The sequence below is a fragment of the Catharus ustulatus genome, chromosome 14 (assembly GCF_009819885.2).
Source record: "Catharus ustulatus isolate bCatUst1 chromosome 14, bCatUst1.pri.v2, whole genome shotgun sequence".
NCBI classification, from domain to species: Eukaryota; Metazoa; Chordata; class Aves; order Passeriformes; family Turdidae; genus Catharus; species Catharus ustulatus.
The window spans coordinates 636,412-653,672 of record NC_046234.1 but is presented as its reverse complement, the minus strand read 5'-3'; the positions used below and the strand labels follow the sequence as shown (position 1 = coordinate 653,672).

At 52.1% G+C, this 17,261-nt stretch overlaps 1 protein-coding gene across 10 annotated transcripts in view; it reads right to left on the bottom strand.

Moving 5' to 3' along the window:
* The window catches only part of LOC117002724 (H(+)/Cl(-) exchange transporter 5), a 26,301-nt gene extending 9,040 nt beyond the window's left edge, over nt 1–17,261 (bottom strand). Inside the window, exons 1-5 of one of the 10 annotated variants that reach the window (XM_033072075.2) lie at nt 17,151–17,239; nt 16,210–16,262; nt 7,161–7,310; nt 1,851–2,005; nt 674–773 (exon numbers count right to left, since the gene is read on the bottom strand). In XM_033072075.2, the coding sequence (XP_032927966.1) occupies nt 674–773; nt 1,851–2,005; nt 7,161–7,293 (388 nt within the window). In that variant the 5' untranslated portion in view covers nt 7,294–7,310; nt 16,210–16,262; nt 17,151–17,239. The other 9 variants (XM_033072079.2, XM_033072077.2, XM_033072076.2 and 6 more) reach the window with 9 other exon arrangements.

The window sequence follows — 17,261 nt, the reverse complement described above, 5'->3', positions numbered from 1 at the left end:
ATAGGAGCAAGTGGCAGCACAAGCTGCAATAAACCTTGAGCAAATCCCCCAGTTAATGACCAACTGGCCAGCAGCCTTCCTGGGTAAACATTAACACCAGATTTCACTCCATCCCTCGTGACAGATGCTTCTGCTTCCTACAGGGAAGATTTGTATCCAAGGGATTTATTCCTGCTGCCCTGGGGCCAAAGTTTGTTTCTAAGTAATAGAAAAGGTCTCAGCCATCTGAATTCTGAAAGACACCTGATCTCCAAACAACACCTCTCTGTTTTTATATCTAAGTATGGAAGGAAAAACCCCCCAAAAAAGAAACTCTTGGTGGTAGTCCCTGGCATTAACTCCTTCAGGACCCATTAGGCACAGACATTCCCAGCACTTCAATCAGCTCTGCTTTAATGAACACTTTTTATTTATTTTAGAGTTCTATGCCAGCAGTAGACCCAGAGCAGTGTCCAGGACACCTCTCAGCCTCAGTTTTGTATTTTGGTTTTGCACAAATTCAGCCTCGAAGCACTTAAAAATAATTCCCTGTGAATTTATGAGGTAGCAGCAGTGCCCTCAGGGTCAGCACAAGTCCTCACTCCAAAATCCTGCTGGATCCCCAGGCCTGGGGGAGGAATGAATCCTGATGCTGAAGTGCAGGAGTTAGTTTTACCTGGAGGTTTGCTCTCACCTGCCAACAAACCAACGAGGAGCATCAAGAGCCAGCCAGAGAAGGCGTCGCTCACGCTGTGCAGCAGTGCCCATGTGGATTCCTTGCTCCTGTTGGTGATCTGGGAAAGGGTTTGCAGAAAGAAACAAAAATCCCTGAGAAGTCTGATCCACCGTGGTGTAAATGCTCTAAAACTGCTTGGTAACACTGTGACTCTGTTTTGAGGGGGGAGAAAAATCATCTGGCAGTGGCTGCTCCTACAGCTCTGGGTGTGGGGAGGAGAATAATCAGGGATCATGGAATCCCAGAATGGGTTGGGACCTTAAAGATCACCCAGTGCCACCCACTGCCCTGGCAGGGACGCCTTTCACTGCCCCAGGCTGCTCCAAGCCCCATCCAGCCTGGTCTGGAACTCCTGCAGGGATCCAGGGGCAGCCACAGCTGCTCTGGGCACCTGTGCCAGAGTCCCGAGGACATGAGGGAGTCACAGATTTAATGCCAGCAGAGAGGAAGGGTCCAGCTGGGAAGCAGGCACTGGTGGCACTGGGAAAGGGGACTCAGCCCTGTCCCAGTGCCCAGGATGGCTGAGGCCTGTCAGTCTCACTGGCCCTGACAGGCACACAAAGGGTGACAGAACAGCCATTGTGTGCCTGGCTGCCTCTCCCAAGGGAAACGTTCCAGTCCAGCACTGCTATACCCTGTTATCCAGACAGTTATTCCCTGTTACTCCAAACACTGCTATTCCGTGTGACAAAGCCAGGCAGGAACAGGCTGGGGACAAGAGCATTTCAGCTAAAGCCCCCCTTGCATTCTGAGCAGATTTCTTTAATTGCAGAGTGGTGAAGTCCTGGGAAGGAACTCTGGAAGAACTAAACTCAGTCTTCTCAAACAATAAAAATCCAATAGAAAGAGCACCATTCACCAGTGCAAATGTGAGAGCAGAAAACCAGGCTGGCTGTGTGCTCCAAAGTCCTTCTGAAACAAATCAAAACCTTCAGAAAAGAAGTAGCAACCAATAAACTGCAACATGTTGGATTTGGTGCTCCTTTTCCTCAAACTGAACTCCCAGCTCCCATCCCAAGGGCAATCCCTCAATCCCAGAGCTCTGTAGGAAGTGCCTTCCTACCCCAGCAAGAGTCACACATGAATTATCCTGCTCTCAGAGCCAGTGAGAGGGAGGAGGAGGGGGAATTTTTACCTCCCTGTGCCTGTCTCGATCCCTGGATTTCTCTCGCACCCAGTCTATGGTGTTAAAATCTTCGTAGGTGCCCACACCAGGGAGAGGCTCCTCCAGGAAATCCATCATGGTGCTCGTGCCATTCATCCCTCCTCCATTATATGAGGAAAAGCCTGCTGGGGGAGGAAGGGGGGAAATTGAGCATTTCTTAGTTTTTCCCTCTTTTTATTAAAAAAAAAAAAATTCATTTAGGAGGAAAATCAGAGTGGAAATGAAGAGCTGCTGAGGTGCTCCCTGAGCTGAGTAGCACAGGCACAGGTTCCCAGGTGATCTGTGCCAGGTACACCCTCCCCAGCTCCAGCAGCTCACCTGGAGATGGGGCTGTTCCTGGAAGGACTATTTAGAGCAAAGTAAACCATCCAGATGGTGCCTTTTCCCTAAATCCAGGACTTGACACAAGGATATTTTGCTATTTGAGGTAAGCAGATGGGAGAGGAGAAAAGGAATGTTTAGGACTTCCAACAGAGCTTAAGGGTATCCCAGGTGGATAGGCAGGAAGGCATGGATGGGAGCAGGAAAACAGAGAAAGCAAAGCATCCAATGGGGCCTGCAAAGCACAAAGGGCCAAAATGGGGGTTTGGGAAAACACCAAACTGGGACTTGCAGCCTCCCTCAGGTGAGAACTCAGCCAAACAAAAAAAACCATCATTAAATAACCTGTTAACTAAACCTTATACCATTATTAAAAAAAAATAAGCATGTATATATTAATTGTCATCATAGTAATCATAGTACTTGTACCTTATCTACTTCAGTGTAACAATAAGTTAACAAAACTTTCAAAACAGTATTCATAGTCAAACAAACTGGGCCTCCCGTTCAACCTGCTCTAGACCATGGAAAACATTGCCTAGCTTGGGTGGACATTCCCAGAATTCTGGTTCTGGAAGACAGTGAGTGTTTGCAGTCATTCAGAGGGAAAAACAGAAGAGCAAAAACCAAAATCCAGTCAAAACTGGGAGGTGGGGGGAAGAGGAGGGCTAAAACTCCCAGGCAGAAGATAAAGGCTGATACTTGAGCATATTTAGCTTGCAGATATCATGGGGGCAAAGGTGTCTTCAGATAGGAAAATAAGGAATTCAAAGAGCTGCCCTCTGCCCCATCATCTGGAGCAGGAAGGGAAAAGAGCTGTGAAGTCTTCCGAAGACCATCTCCCAGACTGCCACAGCTGCAGGAAAACAAGATGAGTCATGTACAGAACTGAAAACCAGCACAGAATAACCCACTTAAAACAGCTCCTCGCTTCACTTGGGAAAAAATAAAAAAGGTGGAGCTCTGCAGAGCTCTTCCAATGCTGGGCTGTGAGCCCCAGCTGCACTGGGAGGAAAATGGTGCACATTTTCTGTGAGGGATCCCTGGTTTTAACAGCATTTCTGAGACCAGAAGCTTGGAAATGCAAAACTGGTATCAAGGCTTCCAGAGACTCCCCCACTGAAATATCCCCACAGGAAATCCAAATGCTGCTCTCTGTATGTGATGGATCAGAACTCCTTGAATAAATCATCCTGACAACAACATGAGCAAGGGAAGAACACGGAGCACAAGTGCCTGGAGCTCCTCCTGCCACCTGCCTGATGCTGTTCCCAGGACAGAAGAGCTCCCTGGCACCATCCTGGGCACCTGAACAAGTCACCTGCAGCCCAGAGCAGGAACTGGTTTTGTCCCCACAGGAATGGAGGGGGACAGAAGCTCCCCAACCATCCCTGTCTCTGTGCTGCACACAGTAGCCTCTCTCTGGCTATTCCATTTTTTTTGCTATCTACTAAAATCTTTCCTGAAGATAAAAGATGCAGTTGTGCTAAAGAAAAGTACTAATGAAGGAGAGTTAACCAAGCTAATAGAACACCCTGAGAAGCATTTTCTGTAAGAAGATGAGATCAGGCACATTCCATGCTCACTCTCCTGGAATAACTGCCCAGACTATCGACTTTGAGCTGTCCTGGGAACACTCTCCCAGCTCAAAGCTTGTCCTGGAGCACCAGAACCAGACCCTGAGGCACAAATGAGTTGCAGTGACAGAGGGGCTGCAAGTCCTGGTACTCCAGCAAGGCCCTAATGGCACCTGCAGGATCCCTCAGGCACAGCCCCTGGCAGATGGGATGGGCTGATCCCAGTCCAGAGCAGGCTGGAGCCTGATCCTGCTCTCCAGGATCCCTGCTCAGCCCAGTCTGCCCTCCTACAGCACCAGGGTTTCCATTCCCTAAGGAGAATCCCGAGGTCTCCAGCCACACACAATCGTTCATCTGACACATGATAATGAGAAAACATCTTTGTATTTTTTTCAGGGGTAATCCAGAACAATGAAATGGCTGACAGCCATAAATATTTATAAAGATCATATTTCCTGCCTCAGCTTGCTGCAAATCAAGGATCCCAGTATTCCCAGAGAAGAATAAAGGAGGAAGATGCCCTGCCAAAACACATCCAAGATGATGGCAAAGATCTCCCTGTTTGTAACATCCAGATCTCCAAACGAGAGAGTGAAAAGTGACCCTGCTGCAGCTCATTTCAAACAGATTTCTCTGTTTTGATCACTGCCCAGAAGGGGTTAATTAATGCTCCACTTCAGACCCTGCTGGGCTGCACAGACTGAAGTTGCAGGCACAAAGCCATAGTTTGGTTTGCTGGCTGTCCTGTCCTGCCAGCAGCAAGGGGACAGGCAGGACACCTGAGAGCTCTGCCATTGCTCCCCTGCTCCAGCAAATCCCAGAAATGCAGGGGGGTCACAGGGACAGGGAACAAACAACAATTACACAGCAGAAACCCCACAGCCCACCCAGCCTGTCTCACCACCCAGCCTCACCCTGGCTGCAGAGCCACTGCACCACAGGGACATGGGGACCCAGGGACACACACACAGGGACACACACACAGGGACACACTCCCCTTGGCTCACATCCCCTTCTCCTCCCTGCAAGGGTCTCCTCACCCCAGCTTAGGCACTCCCCATCCCACAGGAACAGCTCCAGGGCTCTGTCTGTGCCATGGCCGGGCACAGGGAGACACTCCCGAGGGACATTCCCAGGCTCACAGTAGCACTGTGTGCATCCTCCTCCTCCTCCTGACTGATCCTGCAGCGGCACTGGGCCCTCCCCGCTCCTGGCGTCACCGGCACCGTCACCAGGGCCAGCCCCTGAACCCACCATGGGGACACTGTCACCAGAGCCAGTCCCTGCACCTGCCATGGGGACACTGCCACCAGGGCCAGCGTCTGCACCTGCCATGGGGACACCTCTGGACTCTCTCCAGCAGCTCCAGGTCCCTCCTGTGCTGGGCCAGCTCTGCAGTGGGGTCTCACTGGAGCAGGGCAGAATCCTCCCCTGCCCACGCTGGGGTCAGCCCAGGGCACAGGGGGTTCCCAACACCATGGCCAGGGCAAGTTGAGCTTCTGACCCACCAGCAGCCCCAAGCCCCTCCCCTCACAGCTGCCCTCCTGCCAGTCTCCCCCCAGGTTGGATTTGGTCCTGCCATTACCCCAACCTAGGGGCCGGTTCTACTTCACCTGACTGCCCAGCCCCAAAAATCCCCCAAACCTGACCCTAACCACGGAGGGACACCCAGACACAAGCACCTGCTCACCACCTCCCACCTGGCACTCTCCCTGCTCTGCAGCCCATTCCCAAAGCTCTGCCCCAGTCACCATGCAGCACAGGAAATTTATCACAGTCTCCTGCCAGCAGTGGGTCAGTCACTGCTGTACTGACAGACAAACCCCTTTCTTTTCCCACCCAGCTGACATTTTCCTGGCTGAACAACTCCCAGCAACGCTCTTTGCTCACTGTCTTTCCAGCAGGCAGGCACTGGATTTTCCTTTTGTCCTCTGGGCACAGTCAGACTTCAAAGGCTCTCCCAACGTGAGCCCCACGAGTAGCCTTTATCTCTCTTTATTCAGTGCACACAGAGCTCAAAGGGGCTGGTGATTAAGTTCCTCGGGCTCCAATTTGCTGGTGATAACTTGTCACTCAAGCATTGTCTGGGAGGCTGAAACTCTGCACACTCCGTACATTGACTTTGGTCTCACTGATAAAAGCTCCCGGGTTGTGTCTGAGGTCAAGGAGGAAGGCAGTGAAGAAAGCAGGGGAGATGAGCCAGCTCAAGGCTCCCACTTCAACTGCAATTTAATTTTTAACTTAATATAGAGAATAACTCGCTGCTAAATCCTGTTTGTGCTCATAAGCACCAGGAATATTCAGGGTAAACTGGGCACTCAGACCTCTGATCATGGGTGGGTTTGGGTTGCAAGGGACTTAAAGCTCATCCCATGCCACCCCTGCCATGGCAGGGACACCTTGCACTGTCCCAGGCTGCTCCAAACCCAATGTCCAACCTGGTCTGGGACACTGCCAGGGATCCAGGGGCAGCCACAGCTGCTCTGGGCACCTGTGCCAGCCCTGCCCACCCTCCCAGGGAAGAATTCCTTAAATCTAACCTCAATCTTCCCTCTCTTGGTTCAAACCCATCCCAGCTTCACAGCCACAGAGAAAAGAAGACCTTCCACCACTGAAACACTTCTGAGTCTCCCTCTGAAAGGAGGAGAGAACCTCTGCCACCACCTCCCAGCTAGGCCCCCACAGCTTCAGGTTTCACACCTGGCACCCCAACACATGCCAGCCAGCTTCTGAAGTCAGCAGGGGAAGTTCACAGGGAGAACTGAAACTGGCATTTGGGCAAGGAGCTCTTTCCCCTTCACAATTTCCTCTTTTACTTCAGTGTCACCTCCCCTGAGGACCCGTCAACAGAGAGATCCTCATCCAGGGGAGGCACGCCTTGGGGTTCAGCAGATCCACGTGCATTCATCCCTTCTCCATGAATTTCACTGCTCAGACTCGAGGAGGAAGAGCAGACCCTTTGGCCAGACAAGGCATGGCATGGGAAGCACCAAATCCTCCCTGTTGCCACACACAGAAATCCTCTTCAGGATGGAAAACCTCCAAAATTACAGATAAGCAAGAAGGGGAGAGAGGGGACAGTCTATGCTCACATCATAACCCTCAGGAACGGCTCAGTGCTGCAACTCCATGGACATCCCTCCCTCCTGCCACTGCCAGTTCCTCTCCACAGCAGCTGCTTTGGAAAACTCCAGGGAGGAGTCTCCTGAAGTCAGAGGATAATGTTCATGCCACAGCCCAGGAGCCACACAGACAGGGATGGAATCCCACAAATCCTTCATGTTGCTGCCAGGAAACACCAGACCCCCAGCAAATATTCCCATTAAATCCTATCCAGAGCCATCAGGACAGACAGACAGGGGAGAGAGCTCATGGGTGTTACCTCCCATCTCCCTGTCCAGTGGTGGATCATCATCTGTCATGGAGAAATCCAGGGATGCTCCAGCTACTTCCAGCATGTCCTCATCACTGGTGGCACTCTGGAAGCTGCCCCGACGATAGCCCTTCTGCTCCATGGCCAGAGCTTCCAAACCTGCCAGCAAAGGGAAGCTGGTTAGAGCACAAGCAGGAAAATCCATTTTCCAGCCCACCTGAGACCCACAGGCTGCACTGCTCTTCCCACAGGGAGAATGATGTCACCCCAATTTCAGGCTGCAATTCCAGTGTTAGCCAGGGCAAGAGCCACCCTGATGGATTTATTAAATAACCCCCACACATGCTCTCAACAGGTTTGCAATTTTTTTTTTTTTTATTTTGGACCCCACCTATCATGTTTTTTCTTCTTTTTCTTCTTGCCAGGGTCGGGATTGAACACACAGGAGATGGAATTTCTTGTTGGGACTCAGATGTTTATTAATTCTTATCTATGATACAGTGAGTTCTATGCACTTCAAGTTAACAAACTAAAAATGGAGACACAGCTCTCTTCCTACAAGGCCTTTTAAGGGCCAACTGTCTAATTAAGAACTAACACCTAAATTATTTTTACTTTTAACCCAGTAACTAATCACCCGTGACCCACAATGTAGAATTTTCTATCCAATCATAAAAACCCATGAAGAAGAAGGTGAAGAAGAAAGAAACCTCTGCTCTAAAACCTCCATCTTGCTTTCTATATATTTCTATATCCTAAGACCTCAAATTCTAAATTTTTCACCCTGTGGTATTACACACTTCCATTCACTCCACACCCACAATCCCAGTTCTATCACTCAATTTTGGAAGCCTTCTCCAAAATCCTCAGGTCAAATGCAGTGTTCTCCTGGGGGTCAGTGCCTGCCAGCACAGAAAGTTCAAAACTCCCATTCCAGGGCTCCAACACCCACCAATCTCAAGGAGCTGCTCACATCAGGACAACAGAGGAACTAGAAAAGCACAAGCTCTGAAAACATAATAATAAACTAAATTGTGGGGGGAAAAGTCAGATATGAGCCTTGAAAACAGTTCTTGCCACATGGAAGTGGGAATCTTTCATCTCCATGAGAAGACAGAACCACAGAATCATTCCAGACCATCGAGTCCAAACTGTGCCTGATCCCCACCTGTCCCCAGCCCAGAGCACTGAGTGCCACCTCCAGGCCTTCCCTGGACACCTGCAGGGATGGGGACTCCAAACCTCCCTGGGTAGCCCTTCCCAAACCAATTTAAAAAAAACCTACGTAAATCCGTTTCCTAAAAAAAAAAAAAAAATACAATTCAAAAATTTCCTCCCAAATTTATCCTAAACCAAAACAAATAGACAATGTTAGTGAGCTTTCCTGTGAAAAAATTCCTGCTGGTGTCCAATCTGAACCTGAGGCTGCCCTGGTCCCACTGGCCACACTGCTCCTGATCCAGGCCAGGTTGCCTACCAGGACTCACTGCTGGCCATGTGCACTTTGCTCTGGCAAACCCTGACTTTCTTCCAGAGAATTCAGAGAGAAACCAACTGCACAGTTCAGGGCTATTCCAGGAAGGGAAAACGCCAGCCAGCACTTCCCAACTGAATGCCACACTCTGCAGAAAACACTTCCTATTGCACAGAAACAGCCACCCCAGCACACACAGAGAGCCTTGGCACTGCACAGGCTGCTCTCTGCTCGGCCTTCCACGGTGGAACACCACGTTCCTTAACCTTCAGGCTGTGCTTTCTCAATAAACTGCAGCAGAAGAGCCTGGGGAAGAGGGAACTGAGGGGAGCAGGGTGCTTGGGAAGGCACGTGAGCAGCTGCACACCCTGAGAGCACAGAGACAGAAGAAACACAGCAATTCAAAGTTAGCATTTGCCAGCTAATAATGAAAATAATTCCATGGCACTGAAGTGCTGTGATGCTCTTCCAGTGAACTGCTTCCAGAGAGCACAGCTCATCCAGCTCCCAGCCTGGGGGAAGGGATTCAGCCTGGCAGAGAATTAAGGGAACCGTGCTCGTGTGTCTTGGGGCTTGTTTGCAGCATGGCATATTTTTACAGGGGTTTTCCAACAAGACTCAGTGTGCGTAAATATGTGGAAAAGGGGTTAAAATATCCTGTATTTGTAGAATCCCAGAATGGCTGGGGTGGGAGGGATTCTAAAGTCCATCCTGTTCTAACCCCTGCCATGAGCAGGGACACCTCCCACTGTCCCAGGCTGCTCCAAGCCCTGTCCAACCTGGCCTTGGGCACTGCCAGGGATCCAGGGGCAGTCACAGTTGCTCTGGGCACCCTGTGCCAGGGCTTGCCCACCCTCCCAGAGAAGAATTCCTTCCGAGTATTCCATGTAAACCTCTCTGCTTTGCACAGAAAGCAGCAGTCCCTGCAGCACAAGCAGCCACAGTCCCTGCTGGAGGAGCAAAACCAGAGTAAGGCACTTCCTGCTCCCCTCAATCCCTCCCTCATCTGGTTCTCATTTACAGCTTTAAACGCCAAAACCATGGCAGCAAACTCAGTCCCTTGCAGCCCCAGCAGAGCCCAGCGAACACTCGGCAGCACAAGGAGCATAACTCATGCTCACCTCTCCTGTCAGCTCCAGACACAGGTTTAAGACACTTTTTATTACTAAAACACTCCCTCTACAGGCAAGTGATGTTCCCCCAGGCACAAGGAATAAAATAAAATAAAAATTAGACCATTCTTATGCTCATCTGATTATTCATTTACCCCAATTCTCATAGGAAGAGCTGCCAGAACCCCCAGAGCACCCGCACCTACCCCAGGGCCGCTGCTGTCCCCAAGGCCCGTGTGACACCATCCTCCTCCAGCTGCTCCCATCCACCTCCTCTGCCTCTGCTCCAGTATGCTGCTCCCCAGGGCAGCCAGACAAAGAGAAGCAGCAAAGCAGAAGCCAGCAGAGTCCCCAGGCTGCCTGGAAGTGACTCAGTGACAGCGCTGGCAGCAGGAAGCCGGAGCCCCGCTGCCAACCTGCCGGGATTCTCAACCCTGGCTGCCATCTCCAATCCACACACCGAGCATTCCAAGGTGTTCTCCTCGTTCCAGACCGCGGTGGCATCCAGCAGATGGGCTCCCTCAGCCTCTCTGTCCCAGTGCCACCTTGGGATGGGACTGGGACTCTGAGAGCTGTGGCAACGCCAGGGTCAGGGTGGCCCTTCCAGCACATAGGCTCCAGGGTTTCCCAGTCAGAGCGTGCAAAAAGCTCCCACAACATTTTTTTTTTTCCCTCCCTGTCAGAGGAGAGGCTCAACATCACACCAGGAGAAGCCTGCCTGGAGCAGGCAGCAATCCCAAGCAGCTCACCTCTGGGGCCATTCCTGCTGTGCAATGTTCTGTGGAACACAAGGAGCCAGTTTGGCACCTAGTGGCTGTTCCCTCTGGGAAACCAAAACCCTGGTTCATAACGCTGGGGGGTCTTTAAAGATCTGCAAATCCAAGCTGAGCTTTGACAGTTCAGGGCTCTCCTTCCTCCCCAACCCCACGAGGTTCAGGCACATCCCATCCCACAAGTATCAGGCCCTCTGATACACAGACTAGGAAAAAAATGCAGAATAAGCCAATTGTAACTGGAAAAAAAAAAATGGAAAAGAGGAAAAAATGTGGCATTTAGTTGTCGGGTCAAAACTGCTGGTGCCTGGCTGGGAGTCAGGCTTTCATAGTCCTGGAATGGTTTGGGTTTGAAGGGACCTTAAAGCCCATCCCACCCCTGCCATGGGCAAGGACAACCTTCCACCATTCCAGGTTGCTCCAAGTTCCATCCAACCTGGCCTTGGACACTCCAGGGACAGGGAGTCCACAGCCTGTCTGGGCAACATCATCACTCTACAGGCTCCTACCAACACTAAAAAATCCCTACATTTCCCACCCTGAGCAGAGGAAGGGACTCCACAAGGCTGAAACTCCACCTGTGTGTGAATTTGAGAGAGCTGGTTTGGATTTTGTTGTGTTCCAACCCTCAAGACATGAACTGAGAAGCCTCATGCTGCCAAATCAGTACCCCAGGGAGGGTCCAGCCCTGTGTCCCCGTGCTGTGACAGCAGAGCTCATGACTTGCTGCAGGCAGTTCCAAGACAATGGTATTTTTCCAAGTCATTCTATCCTCCAGTTCCCTGTGCTGTCTGAAGTGACCACAGCCAGCCCTGGCTTTGGTAAAGAGGAAATCACCAAATTTCCAAGGGCCTGGAGTGACAGGACACAGGGAATGGCTTCACCCTGGCAAAGGACAGGGCTGGATGGGATATTGGGTTGGAATTCCTCCCTGTGAGGGTGGGCAGCCCCCAGCACAGGGTGCCCAGAGAAGCTGTGGCTGTCCCTGGAATATTCAAGGCCAGTTTGGACAGGGCTTAGAGCAGCCTGGGATAGTGGGAGGTGTCCCTGCCCATGGCAGTAGCTGGCCAAGGTCTCTTTCAGCCCAAACCATTCCAGGATTCTAAGCCAGCTCCATTCCCAGGGTGGTCACGGAGGACACCAGTGCTCCCCCAGCCTCCCAGCAGTGCAGCAGCAGGATCCTGCAGGAGCTGTCCCTCCTGGGCCAGGGCCACAGAGCTGAGCTGGCCCTGGCACAAGGCTGACCTCTCCAGCACAGGTAAACACATCCTGGGAATGCTGCCTGTGTCCAGCCTGAACAATGGGAGGTTTGAGAGCAGCTGGGAATTCTACCAACACAGGCTGAGCACAAAGACCTGCATTGTTTCAGGGCTTGTGTGGGACTCTTCTGCTGCTCTCTGATGTGTGCTCACATGGGCCCTGGGAGGCAGTACTGCAGGCTCTGCTCTGCCATCCCTCCAGCAAGGGAAGAGGGCTGACACATGTCCCCAGCCATGGTACAGAGCAGCACATGTGGCACTTTGGGTTTCCCAGGTACTTGGCCTCACAGGGTGTTGTGGGATTTGCTGCCATCCCAGGATGCATAGACACACAGAGCCCTCATCCTCCCTTCCTCCCACACCAGGACAACCTCTTATTCCTCTTCTGGAATAATCCAGCACTCCACAGAGCTTTTGCCCCCAGCCCAGGACACTGGGATACTCAAACAGCAATGCACCCATCCCAAAACCACCCCATCAGCAGCTACAGAGCAAGGTGAGAGCACAGATGTGCCCAGAGGCACTGCCAGCCCTTCTCAGAACCAGCACCAGCCCTCCAAAACCCAAAATAAACATTGCTTAACACAAATCCAGCTGAGCTGGGAGCACTGGTACATCACAACTCAGAACTAGAACATGTCTTGGTTACTTATTCACAATTATCTGCCCCATCCATCAGTTTCACTGCAAAATCTCCTTTTTTCCCTCCTAAACTTCCTGTCATTACCATTTTAGTTCTCACTTAAAAAGCCACAATCTCAGCTCAGCCACCTTTTCCCAGGAGTTTCCTCACAACTCCTTCCAGCTTCCTTTCCTTTTTGCTTAATGTTTTGACTAAAAGCAGCTCAACATGAAACTGCCCAAGACCAAACTCACAGGTAGTTTGTGACCAGTTGAGGGGAGGTTGCTACTGGACTCTAAGCTGCATTTTTCCAGACTAAATCCAGTTATTTACAGCAGTTTCCACAGTCAAACACAGCGACAGCCATTCCCAGGCTCTTTGGGAATCCAGGAAGTGTCACAGCTCCCTGTGGGAGGATCACCCTGTGTTCCCAACATACCTGTGTGGCTGCTAAGGGATGATCCCAGGTGGCAGCAAACCCTGCACAGCACCCACCCAGTCCTCAGGGCAGGAGTGTCACTGGCACATGACCCAGGGGAAGCAGCCGGAACAAACTGGGCTGGTTTCATGGGGAACACTGGGTCCCCAGGGTGCAGCCCCACAGATCCACCCCAGCTCACAGCAGTGTGAGAACAGCCCCAGCACATCTGCCACAAAAGCAGCTGGGAAATGGCCTGGATGCAAATGGAGAGATGTTAATATCTAGAACCATGGAATTCCAGAATGATAGGGGTGGCAAGTGACCTGAAAGTTCATCTCCCTGCCATGGCAGGGTCACCTTCCACCATCCCAGACTGCTCCAAGCCCTGTCCAGCCTGGCCTTGGACACTTGTAGGGATCCAGGGGCAGCCACAGCTTCTCTGTGTAACAAATAAGAGAATTCTCTACTTCCCAAATAAGTAAGTTCTGGTTTGTGAGTTTGTTCTGTAGTGTTTTGTAAGCTCATTTCCACTTTCCAGGTTACAAATGTCTCTGCTGGGGTCATACACTGTGTGTTCACCACCACAGAGGATCCACACCTTGCATCACAGGCCTTACACTTATCCCATTCTTCCCATATCTGCTATGTTTAGTTATTTTCCTGGAATTAAAATGGGAAAAGGATCTGCTGTTACAGATCTAACACAGAAAGTTGATGCCTAAAACTGTGCCAGACAAAAAAAAAAAAAAGCCAAATAACCACTGATAAAATACCATCTCACCAGAAACACCACCACTTCTTTTCCCATTTTTCTTTCTCCCTTAATTGCTTTAAGGACTATCATGTCTACAAAAGCAAGGCTTGAACAGGTATTTCCAATTCTATTTTATGGTCCAGTCTACTGTCACACTTGCATCAAGTCCCAACTGGAAATCTGTCTTTCAATGCTCAGTGATCATCCAGCTGACCTCTTCCAGCAGAACACCTTCCCCTTTTGGTGTTCTTTTTAGGAGACACTTCTCAGCACATCCCAAAATCCAGCACCACATGGAACCCAGTCCAGACTCACTCTGATGAGAGCTAAGCTCTGCCCCTTGCTCAGCAGGGCAAAAAACCCCCACTTCACAGTACTGAAATATGGGCTACAACAGGTTTAACAGGGCATTTTCAGGAGTAAGAGAACACCAAACACCCAACTTGCACAAAATGCTAGGAGAGAACAGGTTGGGAAAGCCTCCCTGAGGTGAGAGGAAGGCTCAGGGGAGGAGAGGCAGAGCCCAGGCTGGTACCTGACCAGGTACCTTCCCAAGCCCTCCCTCTCCACAAAATCCATCCCAGCTGCTCAGCACACCACATGGAGATGATCTGATACATTCTTATCAAATCACAGGATCTCATTTCACTCCCAGACACCTTCTGGACCTGAACCACAAACTCTCCTTCCCTGCTGATGGTTAAGAAACAAACAGAAGTTCCTGAGGACAAGGAATAAAGACAGCCCTGAATGTACTGGATGACAGCCCAGCTGCTCTGAACCCCACAGCACTGAGGCAGAACAGGCTGGCACAACAGCACAGGGCCAGCACAGCACTGGAGCCACTGTCCAGGCTCATTAAATTTCCAGGGATGGTTCCAACCTCCCCCCAAAGCAGGACACACATTCCAACCTCACCTTCCACCCAGCAACAGCACAAACTGGGACATTTCTGGGTCCAAATATTCTGGAGGAAAGGCCATGAGGAGGAAAAGGGACTATTAAGAAGAAAACCAGGGGTATGATGGAAATATCCCACCCCAAAAATGCCACCAGTTGCCCTGTCAGAGCAAAGTGCTCAGCTAGGCTTGCTCCTGTCCCCAAACTCCAGGGACAGCTGTAGCACCCTGGCTCCAACTAAAACAAATATTCATCCACAAAGAGCAAGGAATGGTGGCTTCAGCTGCCAGAGGGTTATGTGGGATACTGGGGAGAAATTCATCCCTGTGAGGGTGAGGAATGTGCCCAGTGAAGCTGTGGTTGCCCCTGGAAGTGTCCAAGGTCAGGCTGGACAGGGCTTGGAGCAGTCTGGGGGCCCTGTCCCTGGCAGGGGTGGCACTGGATGGGATTTCAGGTCCCTTCCAACCCAAAGCACCCTGTGACCTACAAAACCAGGGCCTGCAGCCCCTCCCAAATACCTGCACGTGAGGCTGTGCTGCACCACCAGTGGGTTGTTATCCCAGAGGGAACAATTAAAGGGCTGATGCACAGAACCACCCCCAGCCATGCTGTCACCTCTGCATCACACCTGGACCCAAGCTGCTGGACAAACCTGCTGGGTGAGTGCGTGACCAGGCCGTGGCAGGGTCAATCAGTGCCAGCCCTCACCTGTCTGGGCAGCCTGGGGCTGCAGACATCCCAGCTCCCACAGCACCCAGGGACTGGGATACTGCATGGAAGAACTGTGTGAACATGCTCCAGCTCAGAAATTTTGGAGCCAACTTGCCTTCCTTGCCACATCCAGCTGGTGCCACCTTGCACAACAAAGAGTGAAGAAAAAAATGAGGGACGGTGACAGAGGGAAAGCAATCATCTGGGATTTGGGGAAGGGAGGGTGAAGTAGATGCAAGGCACAGGAGCACAAATCCACACCTCAGAAGATATTTTGGTGCAGCCAGGTGTGAGGTCACACCCCCAGCCCATTCCCTGCCCCGTGCACAGGTGAGGGCCATCCCCAAGGGGGCAGCTCAGCACAGCCAGAAGATTTGGCTGCTGCACCCCAAAGAATTAAAAGTAATTCTCTATTCTACACAAGCAGTACCCATGCAACATTTGGAAACAAGAACAACCCTGTTTTTGAGTCCTTGTGGGAATAACAGGAGTCAGAGGAGCAGTAGTGTCTGCCAGCCATGTCCCCACAGCCTCTCAGTCCTGTCCCACAGACCCCCAAGCCTGGAACAGAACCACCAACGCCTGGAAAATTCCAAAGTGTGCATTCCACAAACACCTGCTCTAAACAGTTGTAAAACGCTGAATTGTTCATTTAATTCTGGCTGCAAAAACCTCAGGAACAAGCTGCAAGATTAAGGAAAGCTTTAAAGCCTGGACAAGCCAAAGCTCACAGCACCCAGAGGAACACAGAGTATCACAGGATTCCCAAATCCAGCTGCTCTGTTTCTCACTCTGTCTATTCCTGGAGGTTCCTCCAGAGGAGAGTTTTCCTTGAGCACCCAAAGAGCTCCAGAGGGTCACCAGCTCCACCCCAAGCACTGCAGCAGGGACAGCCAGAGGGAATCCCATCCCTGTGCTGCACCATCCCTGTGCTGCACCATCCCTGTGCTGTCCCCTGCACGGGCATTCCCCCACAGAGAGGTCAGTGACCATTCCAGAGGCTCATTTATCCACCCAACAAGCTGTGTGTACCTCGTGCCAAGGATCAGCTGCTCCTGCCGCCGCTCTGGCACCTCCTGGAGCTGCTGGATGACAAAGAGGGTTTCAGGCAAGGAAGTAGAGCCAGCACACAGAGCCCTCCCCAGGCTGAACTGTGGGGCTGCTGGAACTTCGCACAGGGGACTCACAGAACGGTTTGGGGTTAAAAGGGACCCCAAAGCCCATCCAGTGGCACCTCTGTCATGGCAGGGACACCTTGCACTGCCCTAGGCTGCTCCAACCCCAATGTCCAGCCTGGTCTGGGACACTGACAGAGATCCAAAGGCTGCCACAGCTACCCTGGAGCTGCTGGATGACAAAGAGGGTTTCAGGCAAGGAAGTAGAGCCAGCACACAGAGCCCTCCCCAGGCTGAACTGTGGGGCTGCTGGAACTTTGCACAGGGGACTCACAGAACGGTTTGGGGTTAAAAGGGACCCCAAAGCCCATCCTGTCATGGCAGGGACACCTTGCACTGCCCTAGGCTGCTCCAACCCCAATGTCCAGCCTGGTCTGGGACACTGACAGAGATCCAAAGGCTGCCACAGCTACCCTGGACACCTGTGCCAGGGCCTGCCCACCCTCCTGGGGGAGAATTCCTCCCCGGTACCCATCCAAGCCCGGTACCCATCCAAGCCCGGTACCCATCCAAGTCAGTCCTCTGGCAGTTGGAAGTCACTGATCCCTGCCAGTCACGGGCACGTCCCTGCCCGGCGCGGGGAACACAAGCAGAGCTCCCGGGGCGGCGGCCGTGCTCCTCCCCACCGGGGCACGGCCGCACATACCGGCAGGGGTAGAGGCCGCGCTGCCGCTCTCTGAGCTCTCCCTGGCTCTGCTCTGGCCCTGTCCCGGTACCTGCAGCCCTGTCCTCGCTCTCTCCGACCCTGTCCCGGTACCTGCAGCCCTGTCTTCGCTCTCTCCGACCCTGTCCCGGTACCTGCAGCCTTGTCCTCGCTCCCTCCGGGCCTGTCCGTACCTCTGGCCCCGCTCTGTCCGGCCTGGCCCGTCCCGGGCCCGGCGCCCCTCGGGCGGCTGCTCCGGCGGGGCG